Raw genomic sequence first — 23861 nt, 5'->3', positions numbered from 1 at the left:
ATTCAAATAAAATTTCAACACACATACATTGGGCATTAAAAATCTCATTTTTTTATATCAAATTTTAATTTATAACATACAAACTATTGCTTACAAACTTTTAAACTGAACAAAGACATTGCAATCAATTGGGCAGCAGTTATGAGAACCTCATCCAAATCTAATTGCAGTTAACCCAAATAGATTAAAAAAATAGGAATATTCGACATAATGCTCCAAATAGTAACAATAATGATTGGGTAGCAAATATTGGACATAAGGAATAATTATTTGGTCACTAACTGCCTTCACCATTTACTGGAACATGAGTTCAAGTAATACCCCCAAAAGTTTCATGTACAATTCTTAATAGTAACATGTCTAAATATACCAAACTCTATACCAACCTAATAGCACTCTGACATTTTGTGATTATAAACACAAGAAAAAACATTGGAAGCTAAAATCCAAGGATGCACAAGGAAACACGGGCAATGAAGTTGCAACCGATACCCATTAAAGACGAGCACAAATGCCCTCTGAAAGTAGCCAACTGGTCCATCTGAAGTAGTTGACGCCACTAGTCAGAATCAGCCTCTACCTCGCCCTGTATGTACCAAAAGAAATACATACATTGGACAATATTCATTCGCAGAATTTAACCTCTTTTTTTTTATAAAAAAACATATACGATATGTATGCAAGACATTTCCAAAAATCCCAACCATTAATTTTACATCAAAACCAACAAATTATAGAACTGGTAATGTGTTCATAAGAGTTAAATTAAGTTTTTGGTACTTCCAAAAATTTGTCTATATTAAAATTTTGGTATCTCCATTTTTTTTTGACACCCAACTTTTAATAAATATGTTGGTTTAGTCTTGACAGATAGTTTTGAATTTAGGGTATTGACATGCTAATTTTGACAATTTCACATGTTAGTATACATGCCAATATTTGATTAAGATGATTAGAAATCAGCATTGATAATTTAATAAAGTGGCATCAAACCACTAAAACAATATAACGGTGCCAATTTCAACACAGATTAATTTTGGAGTGACCAAAAACTTACTTAACCCAATAATAACACTTTTACACTTCAGCATTTTCATGCTGATCAGGAGTTCATCTGATCTAAGTGCAAACGAAGCAAAACAGTATGAAACTCTTTAAATCCTGCCACGGTGATGTATAGGATAGAATGCTACAAATGATTGAAGAAAGGGTAATACATGCAAAGAGCGGATTATGATTTACCTCTGTTTCCACCAGGCTTTCCACTAGGGCCACCCTTGCCTCGACCTCCTCCCGCTCCCTTGGCACCACCATCATCAAGGCCACGCCCAATTCCTTTTGGTTGACGTCCACCAGCACCTTCCTCTCTGCCTCTTCCCCTCCCACGCCCCACACCAGGTGGTTTACGATCTGAAAAAGGAGATATTAATCAGAGAATGAATAGATTTTTCAATAACTGGAAGGCAATATGAACCGCAGTTCAATACACAGCTAAAATAGTTCATTTACATGATACTGAACAACAATCAAACTCATCAGGGGAAGTTTGTTGGGTTCATAGGCCACAGTTCAAAACAGCAAGGAGATCTGTTTCAGAGGACCTTCTAACTATAGAGGAACCTAAATTATTCTCATGGCCCGACACTACCTGTTTACTGAACCTATTTTATAGGTTCCTCATCATGTCCACTCCAATACAACTCAGAACTTTCAAACTCAAATCCAAATTTTACTTCTACTTAAGTTAACCAACCAACTACATGCCAAAACAATGGTTACCTGCTCGGGTCTTGGTTTCTTCTTGAACTTTGTCAATAACCTAAAATAATGACAAAAAAGAAAGATTAGTAGAATAAACGTATGTGCACCTCAAATATCACTCAACAAAAACCCTTAATTCTATTCAGTGAAATGGTATAGCCCAATGCACAATTCTCCCACTACTGCAAGAAGGTTAAAGAGGAATCAGGATGAGTGCAGCTTTAAAAGCAGATTGGAATTGTCTACAGTCAAAGTTTCACACTCAACTGTTCAGCAATTTGGAACCTTCATCAATTCATATTTTATTTCAATGAATCAGAGTTAAAACACATTTAAAATCCGAACCATCCTATCGTCACCAAACAGTTATAACCACAATGACTGACTGAATGCATGCCAATTTGCCTGCAGTGAATTCAGTTCCCTTAAACACGCAAGGATGACGCTTTTTTCTATTGACCACCAACTCTACAATTGTCAAAGCTTCACCTTCTTCTCAACCCATTTTCCAAAAGTATCGTTTTTATAATAAATAAAATCTCTGCTACACACCTCATCAGGAACTCGAAGGTACTTGATTGTATTGCCTCGTATGTAGCATTCAGGCATTCTCCAAAATCTATCTCCATCCTGCATTGCCAATTTCAATCAAAATCTATGAACAAACATGTCCACCGTAGTCAAATTACAAGGGATCAAAAAAACATTACTTTAGATGTACAAATGACTTCTCGGAGATGGATGTTCATCCATGTATCGCAATTAACCAAATGGCCGTTATAAGTCTCTCCATTTTTCAGTTCCACCAACTGTTACGCAGTCATAAACATCATCATATCATCATCATAATAATAATAATAATAACAAAAATAAAAATAATAGAAATCAAACAGAACATAATAAAAAAGTGAGTTACCATGGGGTGGCCTTGAGCAGTTTTGAGAAGGGAGAGAGGAAGCTGCACGGAGTATACACAAAATGGGGGGTAAAAAGGTCAAATCATATACACTATAATGTAAGGTTAAATAACAGTAACGGTAACCCTAGAGCTTCAGCTTCTACGACGAGCTGGGGGGAAGTTGAATCCTACTCCGGTTAGTTTCCGATAAAAAAATTTAACGTTAGAGTTTGAAAAGAACTAGGTTTTGGAGAAATTGAGGTGCTTACCATGTCGTTGATGTGAAGTGTGGTGGATGATTATTGAAACTGTGCGAGGGCCGAAGAGAGAGAAAGAGAGAGGAAGAGAGAAGGGAAAGAACTTTCTCTCTCTATACAAAAAGTGTTCAATCTTTTTTGTCCAAAGGTTTATGAGAGTGTCTTTGAGTACAAAAAATACTAGCAATTTTTTTTTTAAATTTTTGTAAGGTTTATATATTATAAGTTTTATAACTAAGTTAATAAATAAATTATTTCCATTAAAAAGTATTATATAGTTAATACGAATTTACTAAATGTCTACTTAATTTTTTATTATTCAAATTTATCTTTAAAGTAAAATAAGATGAAAAAGTATATCAATCTTAAACATATGATATATACCTTTTTTCTAAAGATTAGTTTTCAAATTTTGTATATGTACTAAAATAAATAAATTTTTATTTTTAGAAAACACTATTAAGAGTTTAATTTTAATACATTACCACTTTAAATACTTTTTATATAATCAAACATTTAAAAATTACTATATATATAATTATTATAAAATTTAAAATATTAATTTTGTGACCCCTAATTTAGACAATAATTAAAAAAACCTTTATATTTATTCGTTACTTTGAGAATATTAAGAGCTATTTTTTTGGGAGTATAAATTGTTTATTAAGAAAAGAAATCATAACCCTTTTAATATGAATTTGAAAATATATTTTCTTATCTTGTGACGGATTTAAGCAAATGACGTTTCTTTTTATTTAAATTGATGAATATAAGTAAAGTATATTGAAGGGGAAAAAATGATAAAACAAATATTACACTTCATTATATTTTGATTTTTTTTATAAAATAATTTTATCAAAAACGTTCTTACCAGAAAAACAATTATTAATTTATTTGAGCGTTATTTTTAAAAAGTTGCTAATTATTTATGTTTAATTTCAGTTTTAATCTTTCATATATTTTTAACAAATTTAGTTAAACATGAAGATCTTTAACCAAATAAACCATGATAGATTATATATTAATATTTTATTATAATTTCATTTTTTTTAAAAATAATTAAAATAAAAATTATTTTAATAAAAAATAAAATATTACTTTTTATTAGTTAAATTTTATAATAATTTTTGTATTTAAAATTTATTTTAACTCTAATTTATATTTTTTTTAGAGTTATTATATTAAGTTATTTTAAAATTTATTTTATAAAAATAAATTATTTTATTGTATATATCAAATCAGTTATAATTTTTTCACTTTTTTTCTTTAAATTCAAACAACCCAAGCTTTCTAATCTTTTTTTTTTCTTTTTCATTCTTCTTTTAGTACAAACATACCTTAAGAAATTTAAAATACTTTTAAAACATTAATTAACATCTAGTGTTGTATATAATTAACTTTTAGTGTGTTTCCTAAATATTTTCTTTCATATATTAAAACATTTAGTCTTTCTTAAAAAATAAATAAAGTTAATATTTATTTTAAAAATTGCTACATTTACTTGTGTTTCATGTTTTGTAACAAATAGCATGATTATTAATAAAAATATTGTTATCATAATACTAATCACATGTAATCATCAGATAGGGTAATCATTGGATTCCAATCCAATATAGATCCAATACAAATTCAAATTTATAGATGAATTTTATTTGGATTAAAAATCCATATCCATTTTAACTAGATGTAATTTATATAGATTTTTTTAAATTCATTTAAAATAGATTAAATTTAGATTAAAATTACTTTTTCAATTATATTAAATCCATTTTGATATGGATACAGACTAACTTGGCTCGAACTGGGCCTAAGCCGACTCAGCTTGGACATTGGCCGGGCCCAGACGACTCGACATTGGCTCGAGCCCGAACGACTGTTGAACCTAGACGACTCCACATTGGCCCGGGCCCGCTCAACTTCACATTGGCCCGGGCCCGCTCAACTTCACATTGGCCCGAGCACGCTCGACTCTATATCAGCCTGGGCTCGCTCGACTCCACATCGGCCCGGGCCCGGACAACTCGACATCGATCCAAGCCTGCTCAGCTCGACATTGGCCCGGGCTCGCTCGGCTCCGCGGACCAACTAGGCTTGACATTGGTTCGGGTCAAGACGACTCGACATCACTCGGGCCTAGATGACTCTACATCGGCCCAGGCCTCGACGACTCGACATTGGCTCGGGCCTGAACGACTGTTGAACCTGAACGACTCTACAACGGCCCGGGCCCGCTCGGCTCCACATCAGCTTGGGACCGGACAACTCTACATCAACTCGGACTCGCTCAACTCCACATTGGCCGGGGCACGCTCGGCTTTACATCAACCTGGGCCCGCTCGGCTCCACATCGGCCCGGGCCCGAACGACTAGACATCGGCCCTGGCTCGAACGACTCAACATCAGCCCAAGCTCGCTCAGCTCCACATCGGCTTGGGCTCGCTCGGCTCCGCGGATCAACTAGGCTCGACATCGCCCGGGCCTAGATGACTCTACATCGACCCAGGGCTTGAGAACTCGACATTGGCCCAGGCTCGAACGACTGTTGAACCTGGACGACTCTACATTGGCCTGGGCCCGTTCGGCTTCGCATCAGCCTGGGCCCGGACAACTCCACATAAGCTCGGACTCGCTCAACTCCACATCAGCTCGGACTCGCTCAACTCCACATTGGCCCGGGCACGCTCGGCTCTACATCCGCCTAGGCACGCTCGACTCCACATCGGCCCTGGCCCAGACGACTCAACATCGGCCCTGGCCCAGACAACTCAACATCGGCCCTGGCCGAGACGACTCAACATCAACCCAAGCCTGCTCAGCTCGACATCGGCCCGGGCTCCGCGGACCCACTAGGCTCGACATCGGTTCGGGTCAGGACGACTCGACATCGTCGGGGCCTAGATGACTCTACATCGGCCCAGACCTTGAGAACTCGACATCGGCCCGAGCCTAAACGACTGTCGAACCTGGACGATTCTACATTGGGTCAGGCCCGAACGACTCTACATCGGCCTGGGCGAGCACGAACGGCTCGACATCGGCCCTGGCTAGACGACTCAACATCAGCCCCCGCCCACTCGACTTTACATCGGCCTGGGCTTGCTCGGCTCGACACCGGCCTGGGCCCGCTTGGCTCCACATCAACCCAGGCCCGCTCAACTCAACATGAGTCCAAGACTGCTCGGCTCGTCATGGGCTCAGGCCTGCTCAACTCGACATGGGCTTGGGCCTGCTCAGCTCGACATGGGCCCGGGTCTGCTCGGCTCGACATCAGTCACTCGACTCAATATCAACCTTCACCCGCTCGGCTGGACTTCGACTCGGACCTACTTGGCTGGACATCAACCCGGACCTACTCGACTGGACATCAACCTTGGCCAAGTCGTCTGGATATAGACTCAGGCCCGCTCGACTCAATATTGAATCTGAAAGACTCAGCTCAACATGGGCCTGGACCGGCTCGGCTAGACATTGGCATGGGCCAACTCGGGCGATTCAATATCGGCCACTCAGTTCGACTTGGCCCAGGGTTGACTCGGCTTGACTTTGGCCTGAAATGACTTGACTCGACTTTGGCCCATACCAACTTGATTTGACTTGGCCCAGACGACTCAGTTCGACATGGACTTGGACCGACTTTTATGAACTTGGGCCCAAATTGACTTGGCTCAACCTGGATCAGGCCAAGTCAATCCAACCCAAAATGCAATTTGGATAATCCAAAAATGTATCATATCTATATCTAATCCATATCCAATTAAATGGATTAGATTTAAAATCCAAAAATATGGATTTGGATTTGAGATAAATCCATTTAAATGAATTAAAACTAATATAGATTTGGATAATTATGGATTGGATTTTGTAATTTGGATTTTTTGTCCACCCTTAATCAGATACACTAAATTCAAACTCATTTCTCATCTATGTTTTTATAAACCATTGTATACCCAGGATCTCAGTTTATCTCCACTTAATACATAATCAAATTTTGTTAACTCTTAAAATAAAATAAAAACCCTAATAACTCCCTTGACACATAATGATCACAAATCATACAATAATATCATCTATTAAGCAGAATATAGAGTGGCAATTAACAGTCTGCTATATAACAGTTTTCTCTTTCCATTTTTGCCATCTTATTCTGCTATTTCATTTATGGATATCAAGATACAATGTTACCATACAACTGAACCAAGGAGTGTAGAGAACCTGTTTGAAAACTGAAAAGCATAGTCACTAGGAATAGAAGTTCGTACCTTAAAGAATAATTCCCTATTTCCCTTTTGCCTTCCCGTAATTCACACAGTAAATTTAAAGAATGAAATATAAAGAAAGGTCAGCTGAAGCTCTGGCCCTTTAAGTAGAATAGGACCCATATTAATAGGTATGAAAGATCTGAAAAATCACTGCACTAAGCAACATGTAAAACCTAGAGCTTCTTAATAGAAATAGTCCAAAGAAGGTCTGAATCAGACTGTACTGTAACTATTTCCCCTTTTACAACATTCGATGTGCTTATTAAACCTCCAAATCTCATTGCCGTGTCCTCTGAAACAAGCCAAATAAAAAGTTCATCAGACAACATTTATAAACAAGATCAGAATTGGGTGATTGAAAAAGGAAATGGAAGTTGATGCCTCCATCACACTACAGCATCATATTTACTCTGTTGTGTATTGACGTTCTGGTAGATTGCTAATAAACGTGTTTAACTAATTTATTAGTGGGCAGCACATGAAAAGTAAATCCATCACATATACTGCTTAATATCAACCACGGAAGAGGCAATTCTTTCCTGATATCATAGAGGCAACCGTTACCATCCTACTCAAGCAGAGACTCGGGAAGTACAGTTTCATTTACAGACTAACACATTTACACTAATCACCTAACATTATAATTAAAAAAACTAAAAGAATTACTCACTGAGGTCCCATTTGAGTCCTGTGGTTGTAGAGCTTCCAGACGGCATCCCAATTGGAATGAGTCCACAATGCGGACCCTCAACGGAAGATTGAATATAGATTTTATGATACCGATTCTTTGGAAGAAGATGAATAAGGCAATCATCAGATAGAAGGATAATTCGTGTGTTGGAAAATCGACAGAGAACATTAATATTTCCAATCTCGTGGTCAAATCTCCCACCAAGTGCTCCAGCAACAAGAATGCATTGCTGCCATTGCATTAGGAAGAAAGGTGGAAGAGTCATTGCCAAGCTGAGTTAATTCAAGAGGTACAACTAAATACACATAGCATGATAACAATTCTGTACTATCAAAATGGGATTAGAGCAGATAAGGCACAAGACTTTTTCATTTCAATTATTCCAAAATTATCTTAGTCCATGAGTTCAATCCTCTGTGCGGCTGTGCCCTCTCTCCAAATGAAAATCAGAAAATAAATAGTATATAACCAAGTATTCAACTCACCTCTGATCCATCGACCTTTGGGGTGAGGTCACGCATGTATGTGACACATTTGTGTAAATCTGTGGTGTCCTGATCATGCGACTCATCAATTATCTTAGTTCCCTGCAAGAAGAAAACTAGCATAAGACCTTTGACATGATTTATACAAGATTCAAGATGTACATATAGCAGTGACATAGGAATAAAAAATGGTACTTCAGCGTGAACAATAAAGTTGCCTTTTGAATTCATTTTCTGCATTGCTTGCACATGAGCAAACTTAGTCACAAGAAAAAAAATGGTAAACCATAAATTTAGTCCTCGATGTACCATTTTCTTTCCTATTTAGTTCTTAAAATATTAAAAGTTATTGAGTCTCTAAAGTTTTGTAACATCCGTCCAGTTAGTCCTGCTGTTAACGAAACTATTTTGAAGTCCTTTAAGTGCTCCTATGTTTGACAGTTTAAAACATGTGTAGAACTTGTCCCTTTGTTTCAGGCGTGTATTTATTTGATCCCTCTTCTCCAAAAAAAACATCAATTTTATCCTTAGAATTAGAAGCAACACATAATATTAGTGCCCTAAACTCGTTGCATTTGTCTGATAAGAGAAAAAGACATTCTTTGACTTAGGAGTTTATTTTGCATATAACAAGTACATCCATGCTCTATATTCTTATGATCAATAATTTAACACAAGAGATACATTTCAGTATAAATCTTGAAAGGCAATTGATTCCAGTCTTTGATAAGAATGCAATTTTTAGTTGTCAAAGGTCAAAATTCGGACTATCGACAACAAAATAACTGTGTACGACAGACAAAGGGGAGAGACCCTTCAAATATTGAAGAAAGTAAAGTGAACATGCAAGGTAGATTCTTCAGCAAAATAGCCTGTTGTCATTATGATGGTTTTTAAACTATACTTTTATGGGAATTTTACTCTCACTATACCAGACATTGTCTGCGTTCTGTCTTTACATGGTGATTGGAATTTGAGATGGTAAATTTGGGACTAAGAATTATTATAACGGTTATCTATTCACGTTATCATCAAGGGACTTCGAAGCAGTTTCATTGCCAGAGTGAACAACAGGATAAATGTCACAAAACTTTAGGGACCACTTATTAATTCCAGGACCAAATTGATGGCTTACTACCACACAAAAAACCATAACCATATTACATAGATACAAAGGGAAATACCAGTTTTGCATAGAAGTCAAGTACTTCTGTCCGTATTGAATCCATATCTCCTTTAATTGCATCAGGCTTGTACCTGATAGAAACCTAGCAAGTTAGACAAAAGGAAGTCTGCAACCATATACTGAATATGCCAAAACATGCTACCAGCAATTAAAAATAGCAAAACACTAACAATAGTACTGAAAACAATAAATGTGACCACGTTTGCAGTCTAACCAAATCCTCCAACAATTATACTGCGTAGACGAGATACGGAAATAAAGATCGTTTGGAGAGCTTATACCATTGACATCAATCCCAGATGCAAAAATGTACAAAGAAGCGTGTTATAAGAAAAGTTAGATCAGTTATTGGAAGATATCGTTGACTACCACTCAGAAGAAGAATGACTTTCCATAAATACCCCATAATAATTCCACCCAGATACGTATAAGTGAAAATAGAAATAAGGAAATATATCATGGTACAATATCTTTAATCTCTAATAAGATAACATGAAATGCGGTACGTGGGAATTCCACCCAGATACGTATAAGTGAAAATAGAAATAAGGAAATATATCATGGTAGAATATCTTTAATCTCTAATAAGATAACATCAAATGCGGTACGTGGGAATTCCACGACAAGCAGAAACAAACAAGGCCCTGGTAAGCACTATCTGTCACCCAGGGCCAGAGGTAGGAGTGACATAACATTGTTTCTACGGAGCAGATTCATCATGATCAATCCTAATGATGGGATGGGAACATGGACTGATTACTTTAGTACAACAATGGCAAAAAGAATTACCAGAATCTAATTGATGTTAACCTACACGAACTCACAAAAATCCTATTAAGCTATTTCCTTTTCTGATTCACTTGGTCTCACTCAAAGCCACTCAGAATTTTAAGAAGCCCAACCCCGCCACAAATACGTAAAATAGAAGTTAAGAAAATCACAGCAGCTTGAAACTTTCAAGAAAGACGTTCGAACTCAGAAATCACAAACGTTAAGAAATTCCCATCACGTAAAAGAAGAAAAAAAACCATTATTTTATTATTTCAAGAACCAACTTTTTGTGAACTTATCCTGGACCACTGAATGAGAGAACTCAAAAGCGATGATGGGAAAGTCAGAACTTTTCATTCAGCACCCTAATTGCGAGAAACAAGACAAGCACAAACAAAGACACGCAAACGGAACTAAGCTAAAGAGAGAAACAAAACCTTAGAACAAAATTTAAAATTTAAATGGAAAAGTAGGAACCTGGAGCGAACATGGGAAGGTTGTTGATGCGGGAAGAAAAGAGGCATTTCATCATACACCCTATTGGCACCTCCATCGGCGCACACTCGCACATGAGCTGCATCAATCAATACATGAATCAACACAGTAAAGAGAAAGAACAGAGGAAAGAAAGGGTGCAAGGAGAATACCGTGGTCCCAAAGCAGAGGAGCAAATCTGGGAAGACTCTGATTGAGAATTACGAGAGCGTAGTTAAGAGAAAGAGAGCACGCCGAATTGGGGTTCTCCGGCGAAAGAAGAAAACTGGAACAATGACACATCCATTCCATCTCCTTTCAGAATATGCTTCTTTTGGGAGGCGAGATGTTTGTTATGCTCCAGAACTTTTCCTGACGCTATATACCACAATTTAGTATTCTGTTTTTTGTTTTAATAAGGACAGTGATAATATTATATAAATGCACATGCTTCTGCTTGCCTTATCTCCATTGAATGTGCTTGGATCTCATCAAATAAAAACCCTACTGCAACAAAACTGCCATAGAAGTGCATTAAAAATTACAGTTACATCCCAACTATTCGATTGGATTCAATTCAATTTTGGTGAGCACCTAAACCATACGCGCAAGATCCAGTTTCGTGCCACACGCCAATTTTCCTCCCTCCACACTTCCACGTCTCTTTCAGTCAAATCTTGGTATACAAATTTATCCGTTCATATTTTGGTTTATTCTTTACCTTTTAAATACATACTTTCAAAACACCACTTTCATATCTTGCCTAATTAGAAATATAAAATATATTAACAATGTAATTATCGGATATGAACAATGCTGTTAGATTGCTTGAAAAAATTACTCAAATATTTGATTATTTTTAATAAGATTTAATAATCGGTATTTGTCATCCTTAACATGATTTGATTTCTTTTTCTATTTTTTTTTAAATTTTCAATCTCTAGTTGAACAACAAATTTCTTCTTTTTTCAAAAACAATATGATATGGTCACTTGTGTATGTTTTTTTCTCTCTAAATTTTATAATTATTATGAATATATATATATGTTTTATTTGTTGTAATTTTTAACTACCCTACTTAATAAGTAAATTTATTGTTATCTTATTCAATCAGCTAGAAGTTAAGGATGAAAATTCATATGTTCTTATATGTTTTCTTTTCTGTTTGTGTCACGTATTTATATAGGAGTTAAGAAATTTATGAAATATTCTTTTTATTTAATTTATTTATTGTTATAACAAAAATCATAATTTATTTAGTGTACAATTTTATTCACGTCGACTAATACTCAAAGAATTCGAGACCATTAATTTGAATAATCAGAATGAAAACGTTAAAATTTAATTAATAAATTTTAGTTGAAGTTTTTATTTTTAAATACATAATTGTGTTAAATAATAAAAATGAATTTATTTTCTGTAATAAGTTGATTTAAAAAAGTTTCTCTATTGTGGAAAATACCGCTTGGAAATTTAAGCGAGTCAATTTTTTTAAATAGAATTTAACTGACGCGGCGTGTTTATTTATGCTGACTCTTCAGTCTAGTTACGAAAAAAAGCGTCACAATAATGTTATTTAATCATGAGAAGTATTGACTTTTCCAATAGTTATTTTTAAATTGAATTACAGCACATGCAAAATAATTTCAATAATTATATTTTAAAATAATTATGAGAATATGCCGCCTTTAGCTAAAGCTTGTCTTTTTTCCTTTTTATTTTTATTTTTGTATGTTTTATTTAACTGTCCAGAGGGAACGTTTCTGCATTCAACCACAGAACAATTACGCAAATGATGTTCCGAAATTAGTGTCTGTTTGTGTTTCTGGTTTTCAAATTGCATCCATTTTCCATTCTGAATTTGTCATTTTGTATTAACATGTTAGAAAAGTGTTTGGGAGCTCAAAGGGTGCGAAGATTCCAGAGAGCTCTCAGGCATTGCAAGGTCACCATCCTCTGCCTGGTCCTCACCATTGTTGTCCTGCGCGGCACCATCGGTGCTGGAAAATTCGGCACGCCCAAGCAGGACTTCCTCGACATTCGCGACCGTTTCTACTCCCGCAAGCTCCCTGATAATCACCGCCACCTCGGTGAGCTTCAATCCACGACGTCCGAAGATTCCACTTCCACCACCACCAATTACAACGCCTTCGACATCAACACCATATTGGTTGACGAACCAGACGACGAGAACGGCGAGAAATTGAACCCGCACGAGCCGTATCGTCTCGGCCCCAAAATATCGAACTGGGACGAAGAACGATCTCGCTGGCTTCGCAAGAACCCCAATTTGTCTAATTTCGTTCGGCCCAACAAGCCTCGTGTGCTTCTGGTAACTGGGTCGTCGCCGAAACCGTGCGAGAATCCCGTTGGGGATCATTACTTGTTGAAGGCTATTAAGAACAAGATTGACTATTGTCGTTTGCATGGGATTGAGGTGTTTTACAACATGGCTCTCCTTGACGCTGAGATGGCAGGGTTTTGGGCCAAGCTTCCTTTGATTCGGAAGCTTCTTTTGTCTCACCCTGAGGTTGAGTTTCTATGGTGGATGGATAGTGATGCCATGTTCACGGACATGGCGTTTGAGGTGCCGTGGGAGAGGTATAAAGACCATAACTTGGTGATGCATGGGTGGGATGAGATGGTTTATGATGACAAGAATTGGATTGGGCTGAACACTGGGAGTTTTTTGTTGAGAAATTGTCAGTGGTCTTTGGATATTCTTGATGCTTGGGCTCCAATGGGGCCTAAAGGGAGGGTTAGGGATGAGGCTGGGAAAGTGCTCACGCGTGAGCTCAAGGATAGACCTGTTTTTGAGGCTGATGATCAATCTGCCATGGTTTATCTGCTGGCTAGGGAGAGGGACAAGTGGGGTGATAAGGTTTATCTTGAGAACGGTTATTACTTGCATGGTTATTGGGGGATTTTGGTTGATAAGTACGAGGAGATGATTGAGAATTACCATCCTGGTCTTGGGGATCATAGGTGGCCATTGGTGACTCATTTTGTGGGGTGCAAGCCTTGTGGGAAGTTTGGGGATTACCCTGTTGAGAGGTGCTTGAAACAGATGGATAGGGCCTTCAATTTTGGGGATAATCAGATTCTGCAGATTTATGGATTCACGCATACATCGTTGGCTAGTAAGGGAGTTAAGAGAATACGTGACGAGACTAGCAATCCCCTTGAGGTCAGGGAGGAACTTGGGTTGCTTCATCCAAGCATTTAAAGCACTTGAGGTATCATCCTCTAGATAAGTTCCTCTCTTTTTGTATGCGGTTAAAGAGTCAGAAAACTCGTCATCTGTGTGCATATTAGTGTAATTTGTGCCATATTTAGTTACAGAAATAGGAATTCTCACGTTTATTTGTGATAGATGGCATATTATGTATGCATATATTTTTTGGTTAAATATTTTTTTGTAGTCTCTCTCTCTTTCTCTGACTTAAACTTTGTAAAGTATTCATATATGTGGATTGAAACAATATTTTATGAAGTAATGAAAACAGTTTCATCTTGGTTTCTTGTTTGTAGTTTTGCAGATTGTGGGTCTGATAGTACAATTAGTGGTCTCATTCTCCACTGAATTTTATAATACACTTGTATTCCTAGCATTTTGGATTTTAATCTCCCATGTTTGAAAATTGGGCTGATACTACTGAATATTGAATTCTGCCTGTGTCTTAATTGTGATCTGATCTGTAATGTTTTATAATCATCTGTTTTTTCCGAGTGATATAACTTTTAGCTTTTACAACATCCTATAGGGGCTGGAACTGAGAATGCTCAGTTCTGTCATGTTTGTGCTTTTTGGAAACTGTTTCATAAGATATCATTCTCATCAATGAAATTAAATTTGCTAGAAATCTTCAGAAAAATATTGTTGAGTTGAGACAGGGCATTTGCTAAAAGAGGTTGAGTTTCTTGGAAAAGCTCCATATTATCATTTCATTACATTATCATTAGTATTAACTTGCTGCCCTGACGAAGTCAAAGTCAACAGGTAACCCTAAGTGAGAAATGAGGTTCAATTGGGGAATGAATAAACCTTCTAGGCCAAATTAGATGCATAGTTGCTTTTCTATATGAAATAACAGTTTACAACCATTCTTCTTCCCTGAACGCCCTTGATCAAATATTATATTAATCTGTTTCTAATATCTTATTTTATGGCTCCCAATCTTCAAGTAGTAATGAGATTGATATTTTTTTGGTTTAATTTGAGGGAACAATATATACAATCATACACATGGTAATTGAAAATCTCCACGCTGGTTTGGTGAAAAGTTCTGATCAGATAACTCATGATGACAGGGTGAAGCAACACTGAAGAAATCTGAATGATTAAAAGGCTGATATTATGAAAAGAAAAATTAACCAACCTCTTAACCTAAATGGAGTTGGGAGTGGATTTGTAACAGTGTCTTAATTATTAATATACCTTTTATAATAAATAATATTATTATTTTAATATTTTTTCATACCATTTAATTATCAATATATCCTTTATATATCAAGGATAATTTCGGTAAACAAATTGTAGAAAAACATTATGTTAAATGTAATATGTGATCCAGATAAATTATTGTTGTGGGGAATTATTCGTTTTTAAATTTTAAGATTTTTTTTTTTAAAACAAAGACATACATTACGCATTCGACTTCATTAAAAATAAAAAAATTGAAAAATAAAAGTTATAAAAGTTATATAATCAAAATACGATTTCAGTATTTGAATTTGAAAGCACACTATTTTAGATTTCTGAAAAATATACATTAACAACTTTCTCTAGTATACAACTTTTTTTTACCTAAAATTTAAATTCTTTTGTATCAAATAATAATCTTTTTTTCATATCATCAATTTAGAGTTCTTTTTTTTACCTAAAATTTTAACGGTATGAAATAATAAAAATATTTTTTTATATCATCAGTTAGAGTAACTTTATTTTACCTAAAATTACAAATGTTGTATAATTTATTTATTTTTGTATGAAATGATAAAAATAATAAAAATACTATTCTTTTTAATCTTCAATTGAAGGTTTATATCATCAATTATAAGTTGTATATTGTATACTTAATATATTGTATACTTGAAGAGTTTGTCAATATATATTCTTCTTAGAATTCTATTACAATGTTCCTGAAATAACTCGAAAAAATTATTGCGAGTTTATATCCGTTCTAAATCCCATCAATTTTTTTTTACATATTCTAGACATATATAAATCACCGCAGTTGATTTTTACATATTCTAGACATATATCCAAAACATTTTTGTTTGCTAAATACCTTTAAGCTGAAATGTTATAAGAGATGCTACTAGAGGTATGTTTTGGATACAAGTAAAGAAAACTCGAGTTTGAAAATGTAAGAACTGCAGCTTTACAAATTTAGCACTCACCAATCACATTCGAACAACATAAAAGAGCATAAAGCGTCATCCAAGCTAAAACAAAAAAACAAAATACCAGGAATATGTTATTTACGACAGGCGTGTCTAGTAGGTGATTAAGGCGACAGTTTACAGAACAATTCTACGTAACACTGTTGAAGAAGACTAGCATCATCGGAGTTGACACAAGGTTGGTAGTAGTAGCAGTAGTATGGGTTCAGACAAAAAGGAGCTTAAGATTTAGTACAGATAGAAAAGCAACCCATGCGAGGCAAGGCTTTATCAGACCAGCAGCAAAGGGATTGACGGAGCCAAACGCACGCATGCACCCGTACTGGCTCACTAACAGCCCTAAACAGACCATCAGGCCCACCCGTGTAGCCCCAACAGCGAACACAAGAGGATCCCAGAGCACCGCCAAAAGCAGCTGAGTGAAGTAAAGCAACAGAGCCATGGGGTTTGTGTGGAAACCTCCGTCTGCCCACACCATCCACGCGGCCAGACCCATTAAGAAGCTTGTAGCGGGACAGGTCAAGTGCAGTGCCCAGGAGGGTGGGAACCAGAAGGGCCTTCTGGAAGAGAGAGAATCATCACGGGCAGTGGAGAAGCCTATGCATGCTGATAAGACGGTGAGAGAGAGGGGGAGGGTAACAGCTATGGCGAGTGACTTTAGGCCGCGTTTGGCCATCACCTTTCGTTTTTGCCGTTTGTCTCCGATCCTCCCCTTTTGGTTGATGGCGGTGTCTGAATGCGGTGTGAGTCGATGTTTGAAGTCATCGGAAGCCATGGAGAAAGAGTGAGGAAGAGAAGCGAGGGTGGTAGTGAGAGGGAGGTGCGTGAAGTTTAAAGAAGTGGTGGAGAGTGACACGTGGATAGATGTGACGGAGCGGATTCAGATGTGTGAGTCTCTGTGCACATGTGGAAGCACTCCCGAACTGCACGTGTCCATCTCAGAAAGGAACTCAGTTGAGGAGGAGTAGCTTCTTCTATTCTACACCTGTTCACCTCAATTGCTTTTGCCGACATACCTTCAAAACAAAACTTTTCATCAACTCACTGCCACCTCATACATTATTTAATCACTCAGTCATCTTTAGTTACTACACATTTTTATTTTTTTATTAACTTTTAATCTTATCACGCAACTTTTTTCATTTAATATATACTTTTTATGAAGTAGTCATGAAAATAGTTCCATTTCTTAATTTGGATTGCGTAGACAATTTAATTACCTTTTCAACATTTTTTTAGGCATTCTTAAGTTGGGGTTTAATTTTTTGTCTATAGAATTATTAATTAATTAACTTATTTAATACATATGTTGTAGATAAAATATATTTAATAAAAGTTAATGGTAAACTTAAAGAGCTAACAAAAAAAAAACTAACAAAGTAAAGGAAGTACAGAAAATTGATTATCAGACACACATTATCACATAGTGTATTATATTTTAGCGGATAATCGATTATAAATTTATTTTAAATTAAAATTAATTAGATAATATTTTATCTTAAAAATATAATTCGATACTTGAAATATATTATACTTAATTATTCTAATTTCTTATTCATTTTTATTTGGTTTATTATTATTATTATTATATAATATAATCAATTATATATTCGATTAACTTTGTAACTTATATTAAATAAATTTATATGATTAAAATATTAAATAAGATTATTAATAAAAACAATAATAATTAATAATAATATAAAATAAATATAGTTATTTGTTGTAAAAAAATTATATAATAATAATATAAATAAATAAAAACAAATATAAAAATAATAATATTTAAATTATAATTTCAAAACTCTAACTCTCTATAATCCTAACACATATCTATATCTTTAACTTTAACCATAATCTTAATCCTAATTATAAGGATAACCCTATCTATAACCCTAAATTGTAATCACAACTCTTAATCCTCTAATCTTAGTATTGATCCTAAATCTAACTATAACCCTAAATTCACAAGAAAATAAAATCATACTATTACATTACTTATAAACTTTAATAATTTACATTTCATCCTTTTTATTTAATCCAAATAATTTAAGTTTTCACTCAAATTACTCCTTAATCCGAACATATTAGATAATAAAGTTTATTGTAAATTTTATATTCAAAAATATCTTTCTTGAAAAGAAAAATTTTAAAATTGTGAGAATTGACTTGCACTTGACTATTTTAAATTGTTTAATTCTATCTATATTTTTTAGTTTCAGACTACAAAAACTCAAGAGATTTTCAGAGTGCACAATTAAAAAAAAAAAACTTTAAAATGAAAGAACAAAGTGGAAATTTTAATATTTATAGTTTCAGAAAAAAAAAGTACGAGGTACGAAACGAAATGGGCTCACCCATGAGATGAAGCCCAGAAATAAAAATAAAAATAAAAAAGAGAAAGTGAGGGCGGATCGTAGAGGAATGATAAAACGGAAATGGGAGGCAGAAGACTGAAAAACAGAGAAACCATGGGCGTTGAATCGGTTACGCCGTCGCCACCTCCTCCGAGATCGGAAGGAAAAACCACTTTGCTCCAAAACCCCAAGATACCCTTCGCACTGGCTCTTCTCTTCGCCGACGCCCTCCTCGTCTCTCTCATAATCGCATTTGTCCCTTGTAAGTTTCAATTTCCGCATCCTCTTCTTCAAAACTTCAATTCATCTTAATTGATGCACGACGGCGTTTTATGCTTCCAGATACGAAGATAGATTGGGATGCTTACATGTCACAGGTTACCGGGTTTCTGGAAGGGGAGAGAGACTTCAGCAACCTCAAAGGTGACACTGGTCCTCTGGTCTACCCTGCTGGCTTTCTCTACATTTACTCTGCATTCCAGTATCTTACCCAAGGACAAGTTTACCCTGCTCAGGTCACGCATTCAAATTCTTCTATTTCTCATTCTACTCAATTGTTAACAAACCAAGTAATTCATCATGTCTTTCTCTTTTCTCGTTGCAGATTTTATTCGGTGTGTTGTATATCATCAACTTAGCAATCGTTCTCGCCGTCTATGTCAAAACCGATGTGGTAAGGATATAATTTTCCTCTGAGTAGTTGTTGATGTCCATTTCACTGCTTTTGGAAACTGAAATTTCTATCAGGTTCCTTGGTGGGCCCTTTGCTTACTTTCTTTGTCCAAAAGAGTTCATTCTATCTTCGTGCTTCGTCTGTTTAATGACTGTGTGGCCATGACACTTCTTCATGCTGCATTGCTCTTGCTTGTGCACCGAAGGTGGAATATTGGGTTGATTGTGTTTAGGTAAATGCTCTCTTTCTAGACTCGTCTTTTTTTTTAATATAAGGATAAAATGTTTACGGGGCTTCTGGCAATTATCTGTTAGTGGAGCTGTTTCTGTAAAGATGAATGTGCTTCTTTATGCTCCACCTTTACTGCTCCTCATGCTGAAGGTACATATATACGTGCAATATTTATCAGGGTATGTTGCCATCTTTTTCTTTGTCTCCTTACATCGTAATGCTCATGTAGCCTGCTTTCTTCACGCGCATGCAGGCTATGGATATCAGTGGCGTGTTATTGGCATTAGCTTGGGCAGCAGTTGTTCAGGTCCCTTGCATTTCATTTTCCTCTATATTTGTAATTTGTGAGACAATAATTGCCCGCGTTGTTATTTATAGAGTGCACAAATATTTGGGTGTCTGATGGCTGTCTATTTTTTGTTTTAAAATAATCTTTCCATATTAGCAGGTGAGTTTCTCTCTGTGGTCCTCCAGCTTGTTTGATTCTCCAGAGTGTGCAATGTGCAATTTTTTTGTTAACATCAGTTAACTCCAGTATGGTTAACTTCTGCCATAGATATTACTGGGGCTTCCTTTCCTGGTTTCATATCCAGTTGCGTATATATCAAGCGCCTTCAATCTTGGCCGTGTCTTCATCCATTTCTGGTACGTATTTTTAAGTGTGCCCTTTATGTATGCTTGATATGATACCATGAACTCAAAAACAAATTTAGCTTTCAGTATAATCTGAAACCCTTTTTTTCTGTGGTCAAAGTGATGATGAGTGGTAGACTGGAAATATTGCAGATAAGAGTATCTAAAGTTTTATTTTCTGCGATGATCATGTGCTACGCTCTGGCACTAAGGAACATATTTAGATAGGCGCGCTTTTAGATGCAGTAATACATAAGCTAATAAGCTGCTGAAGATGGTATCTTATATAGGGGTGATTGGAGATACTGCTTACGTTTTTCAGGTTGAACTTGTGACATATGCCTAAAATTTAAGTGTTAGATTGAGAAATATAGCTGATAAACTCTTTTTATTATGCTGCATGCTTATGTCTATAACTTTGATATATTCATGTGACTATGCGTGTATTCAACCATGTCCTCGTTTATGTATTATTGTTCTTTATTTGTTTAGCGATTCTCACAAGAAATGTGAAGTTTAAACGTTACACTAAAACCTTCCTTAATGTTTTGACCTAAGTGTAAAAAATCTGCTTCTCTATGAGAAGTCACACTACTCCCTTGTGAAAACCTGGTTGGAAGCTAATTTAGCATTGGTGGGCTAGTGGACCTAAGTTATCTGTTAATGGCATAGAGGACTTAAAAAAATATGACATCAAGGTTACCTAGGAATTAGACGACTGTGGAGTTGGCGTGAGAGAAAGGATTAATCAAATCCTTTTGAATGAAGAGAAAAACAATGTGAAAAGTTTTTTTTAGAGGCACAACACAGCCTACAGTTCCTTCTTGTCTTGATCTGAGTTGGGCAATTAGGGGGTTGGATTTGGCAATTCAGAATTGGGTTTCTGTGAATGAGAAGTTTTGATTCCGGTGAATGGTCATGTATTACCCACATTTCGTGTATCATAACTTAATTGAGACACAACCTGTTTCATTTCAATTCAAAGCACTAAGGGGATTAGATTAGTATATTGAAGTTGATGTATTGAGTTTGTGGTACCTTTAATATTGAGAAACTGTATTTTACCTTTTTCTTACGTAGGTTCAGTTAGATGTTTCCTGATGTATTATTTTAATTTATGTTATCAGGTCTGTTAACTTCAAATTCATCCCTGAGCCGATATTTGTGTCCAAGGGATTTGCTATCTTTTTGTTGGCTGCTCACCTCATATTACTTGCTTCCTTTGCGCATTATAGTTGGTGCAAGTAGGTATAAAAGGTTTATTTTTCTTTTATTTTTTCAATACAGAAAATGCTAGGAACCCCCTTCAACTATAGGTTAATTGCTGAAAAGCCCTCATTGGTTTAAAACTCAGTAAGACTTCTTGAACTTCAAGAAATACATGAGGGGTTCAGTTCATAGCCTGCACAATCTATTAAATTCAGGGAGGTGAGTTTTGAAGTGTTTCTGCTATTAACCTATATAATAGGGGGTTTTATATGTAATTTGGAAAAGAAAACTTAATTTATCTTGTCAAGTCATAGATTTATTAAGTTATTTTTATTCTGTTTTTGACCATAAATAATGAGAATCAACAATGTTTTTATTTGTGGTACCTAATGTTGGACAGTGAAGTGTCAACAAGATCATAAATAGGTGTCATAGTCTTGTATTGATGAGAATGCTGTGATGATGAATATACTTACTAGAATAGATAAGATGGATGCATGAACGAATTAGAGACAAAGTAGGAGTAACTGTTATTCAGTGGAAGTTGGTAGGAATGTATCTAAGATGGTTTGGCCAGGTTGGAATAAGATAGACTCAAATGAGTAGATTTGATTAGATAGAGGATAGCTTAAGATGGAGTTGGATTTAAATGGCTTCGCCAAAGACCTGGTATTTGATATTAACACAATGGCATTGTTTGATCTATGAAGTGCCTCCTACCTAGGGGGAAATGCCTTTTGTTGTCATTGGTGGTGATGGTGTGACCAATGTTTATTATTGTCTATGCCGTGGACGTCATAATTGGGATACATATGAAGTATGATGTATACTTGGATTGAAATATTGATGCAGCTGGATGACATGTTCACTTGTTTAATTTCTCACAGACATGAAGGAGGACTTTGCAACTTTCTGCATTCCAGATATGTCTTTATGAGAATGAGGTTTGCGGTTTTCTTCTCTTCCTCATTTTCTAAGAAGGTTGGCAAGATCAGTTCATCATCCCTCCAGATCCTTAATAAAGAACGTTAGTAATCAATCTCTTGTAGGATTTAAGAACATCACTTCCCCTTTTTTGGTAAGTGATGCTAACTTTTGACTTTTGCTCAGATATTGTGACAACTATGTTTGTTGGGAACTTCATTGGCATTGTATGTGCTCGGTCATTGCATTATCAGTTCTATTCTTGGTAAGTCTGCTGGGTTTCTGTTAATTATACAACTACTAGCTCTCTGCTTAATTTATTCTTACTCGTCAAAATAATTTAAAGAAAGGAAAACAAAAAACCGACCTGCTTAATTTATTAAGATGATAGAAGATGCAACCACAAAACAGTTGTTCCTGTTTGTGGTTTTGTATTCTAAAATACCCTGGTGCTAATTCTTGCTATTTGTTATGGTACAGGTATTTCTGTAGTTTACCTTACTTATTGTGGAGAACGCATTACCCAACGTTGTTGCGGTATGTTTAACCCACTTCCCATGCTTGTATTTAATATTTTTTAATGATTTTATTTTGTATTGAATTAATAAATAATCTATTTCCCTACTTGGCATGCACAAGCAGTTTGATTTTGTTTGTGGGAGTGGAGCTGTGCTGGAATATCTATCCTTCGAATAGCCTTTCTTCAGCCTTTCTTCTCTGTCTTCACTTAATTATTCTCTGGGGTTTATGGTCTGCTCCCCCTGAGTATCCTTATGAACAATATAAGCCATCATATCGGAAAAACAAATAGAAGTTCAAAGATTCCTCTCCGTTTATGTTGTGGTGTATAGAGGATGAATTAGACAAAATGATTCTCCTTCATCACTGCTTCCCCTTTGATGTAGATGTTTGTGATGTATCTTGGAACAAACACAAGGACTACTAGTGGATGTAAAACAGAGTATAGGAGCCAGAATCATGTTTTTATAAGTTTTGTGTTTGCTCACTTTGAAAGTTTTGCACTTGCTAAGTGATAGTGTATCTAAAATGGAATTATTGACATTTAATAGCATAAATGAATTAATATCGCGGAAACAATTATTTTGATATTTTGATTTAAAAAAATGTAATTTTTCCAGCGGTCAGTTAAAGAGTATTACTAGTATGTGTGTGTGATTTTCCCCTAAATTATGTTGATAAGTAGTCATTTCTCCTTGATTTTTACACTTGATCTCTCCCTATCGACTTTGGTAATTACATATCTATATTTTTTTAACTTAATAATCTATTACTGTATATAAAGAATATTTTATTTTCTAACAGTTGTTTTTATATACATGTTTTTTCAGTCATCTTAGTCTTACCCATATAAATATAACTAATTTATTAATTTGTAAAAACATTACCATAATAAACAATAATTATTATACTATAATAAAATTTACAAATGTTTGTAGTCCATAATTATAATATTATAAAATATAACCTTTTTATGTGTACTTTTGTATTTAAATATAAATTTAATGATAAATATTTATTTTAATAATTAATTTTTAATTATATGTATTTTATTGATATTATAAAAACAATGTATATCTATAACAATTAATAATAATATTGATTAGATATTGTAACCAAATTTTTCT

General features: G+C 35.3%; 4 protein-coding genes, 1 long non-coding RNA gene and 1 pseudogene across 6 annotated transcripts; 3 read left to right on the top strand and 3 right to left on the bottom strand.

The window, feature by feature from the left end:
• Positions 1–164: 164 nt before the first annotated feature.
• On the bottom strand, positions 165–3088 carry LOC137814734 (probable U6 snRNA-associated Sm-like protein LSm4). Its single transcript, XM_068617615.1, has 7 exons — positions 2929–3088; positions 2678–2719; positions 2472–2570; positions 2314–2391; positions 1780–1819; positions 1243–1410; positions 165–586 (listed from the first exon to the last, which is right to left on the bottom strand). Exons 1-7 carry the CDS (start codon positions 2929–2931, stop codon positions 570–572), a joined length of 447 nt encoding a protein of 148 aa, XP_068473716.1. The 5' UTR covers positions 2932–3088; the 3' UTR covers positions 165–569.
• Positions 3089–6969: 3881 nt separating this feature from the next.
• LOC137814730 (thiamine pyrophosphokinase 2) lies at positions 6970–11142 on the bottom strand. Of its 2 annotated transcripts, none has more exons than XM_068617613.1 (6): positions 10956–11142; positions 10782–10882; positions 9536–9604; positions 8352–8453; positions 7846–8095; positions 6970–7467 (listed from the first exon to the last, which is right to left on the bottom strand). In XM_068617613.1, exons 1-6 carry the CDS (start codon positions 11092–11094, stop codon positions 7349–7351), a joined length of 780 nt encoding a protein of 259 aa, XP_068473714.1. In that variant the 5' UTR covers positions 11095–11142; the 3' UTR covers positions 6970–7348. The 2 variants fall into 2 exon arrangements, with proteins under 2 accessions (XP_068473714.1, XP_068473713.1); XM_068617612.1 differs by having other exon boundaries at positions 9536–9608; positions 10786–10882.
• Positions 9485–11253, top strand: LOC137814732 (uncharacterized). The gene is made up of 2 exons (XR_011081677.1): positions 9485–9604; positions 10782–11253. It is a non-coding gene; the product is annotated as an uncharacterized lncRNA (long non-coding RNA).
• Positions 11254–12508: 1255 nt separating this feature from the next.
• LOC137814729 (xyloglucan 6-xylosyltransferase 2-like) lies at positions 12509–14310 on the top strand (annotated as a pseudogene).
• Positions 14311–16231: 1921 nt separating this feature from the next.
• Positions 16232–17007, bottom strand: LOC137814731 (translocator protein homolog). The gene has a single exon (XM_068617614.1). It carries the CDS (start codon positions 16961–16963, stop codon positions 16394–16396), a length of 570 nt encoding a protein of 189 aa, XP_068473715.1. The 5' UTR covers positions 16964–17007; the 3' UTR covers positions 16232–16393.
• A 1523-nt stretch (positions 17008–18530) lies between these two features.
• On the top strand, positions 18531–23221 carry LOC137814727 (dol-P-Man:Man(5)GlcNAc(2)-PP-Dol alpha-1,3-mannosyltransferase). The gene is made up of 12 exons (XM_068617610.1): positions 18531–18807; positions 18888–19060; positions 19150–19218; positions 19293–19450; positions 19533–19599; positions 19703–19756; positions 20006–20094; positions 21210–21326; positions 22179–22318; positions 22402–22480; positions 22696–22752; positions 22858–23221. The coding sequence occupies exons 1-12, from the start codon at positions 18627–18629 to the stop codon at positions 23024–23026; spliced, it is 1353 nt and encodes a 450-aa protein (XP_068473711.1). The 5' UTR covers positions 18531–18626; the 3' UTR covers positions 23027–23221.
• Positions 23222–23861: the final 640 nt, after the last annotated feature.

Source organism: Phaseolus vulgaris, chromosome 1 (assembly GCF_000499845.2).
Source record: "Phaseolus vulgaris cultivar G19833 chromosome 1, P. vulgaris v2.0, whole genome shotgun sequence".
Taxonomy (NCBI): domain Eukaryota; kingdom Viridiplantae; phylum Streptophyta; class Magnoliopsida; order Fabales; family Fabaceae; genus Phaseolus; species Phaseolus vulgaris.
This window is presented reverse-complemented; position numbering and strand designations above follow the sequence as displayed.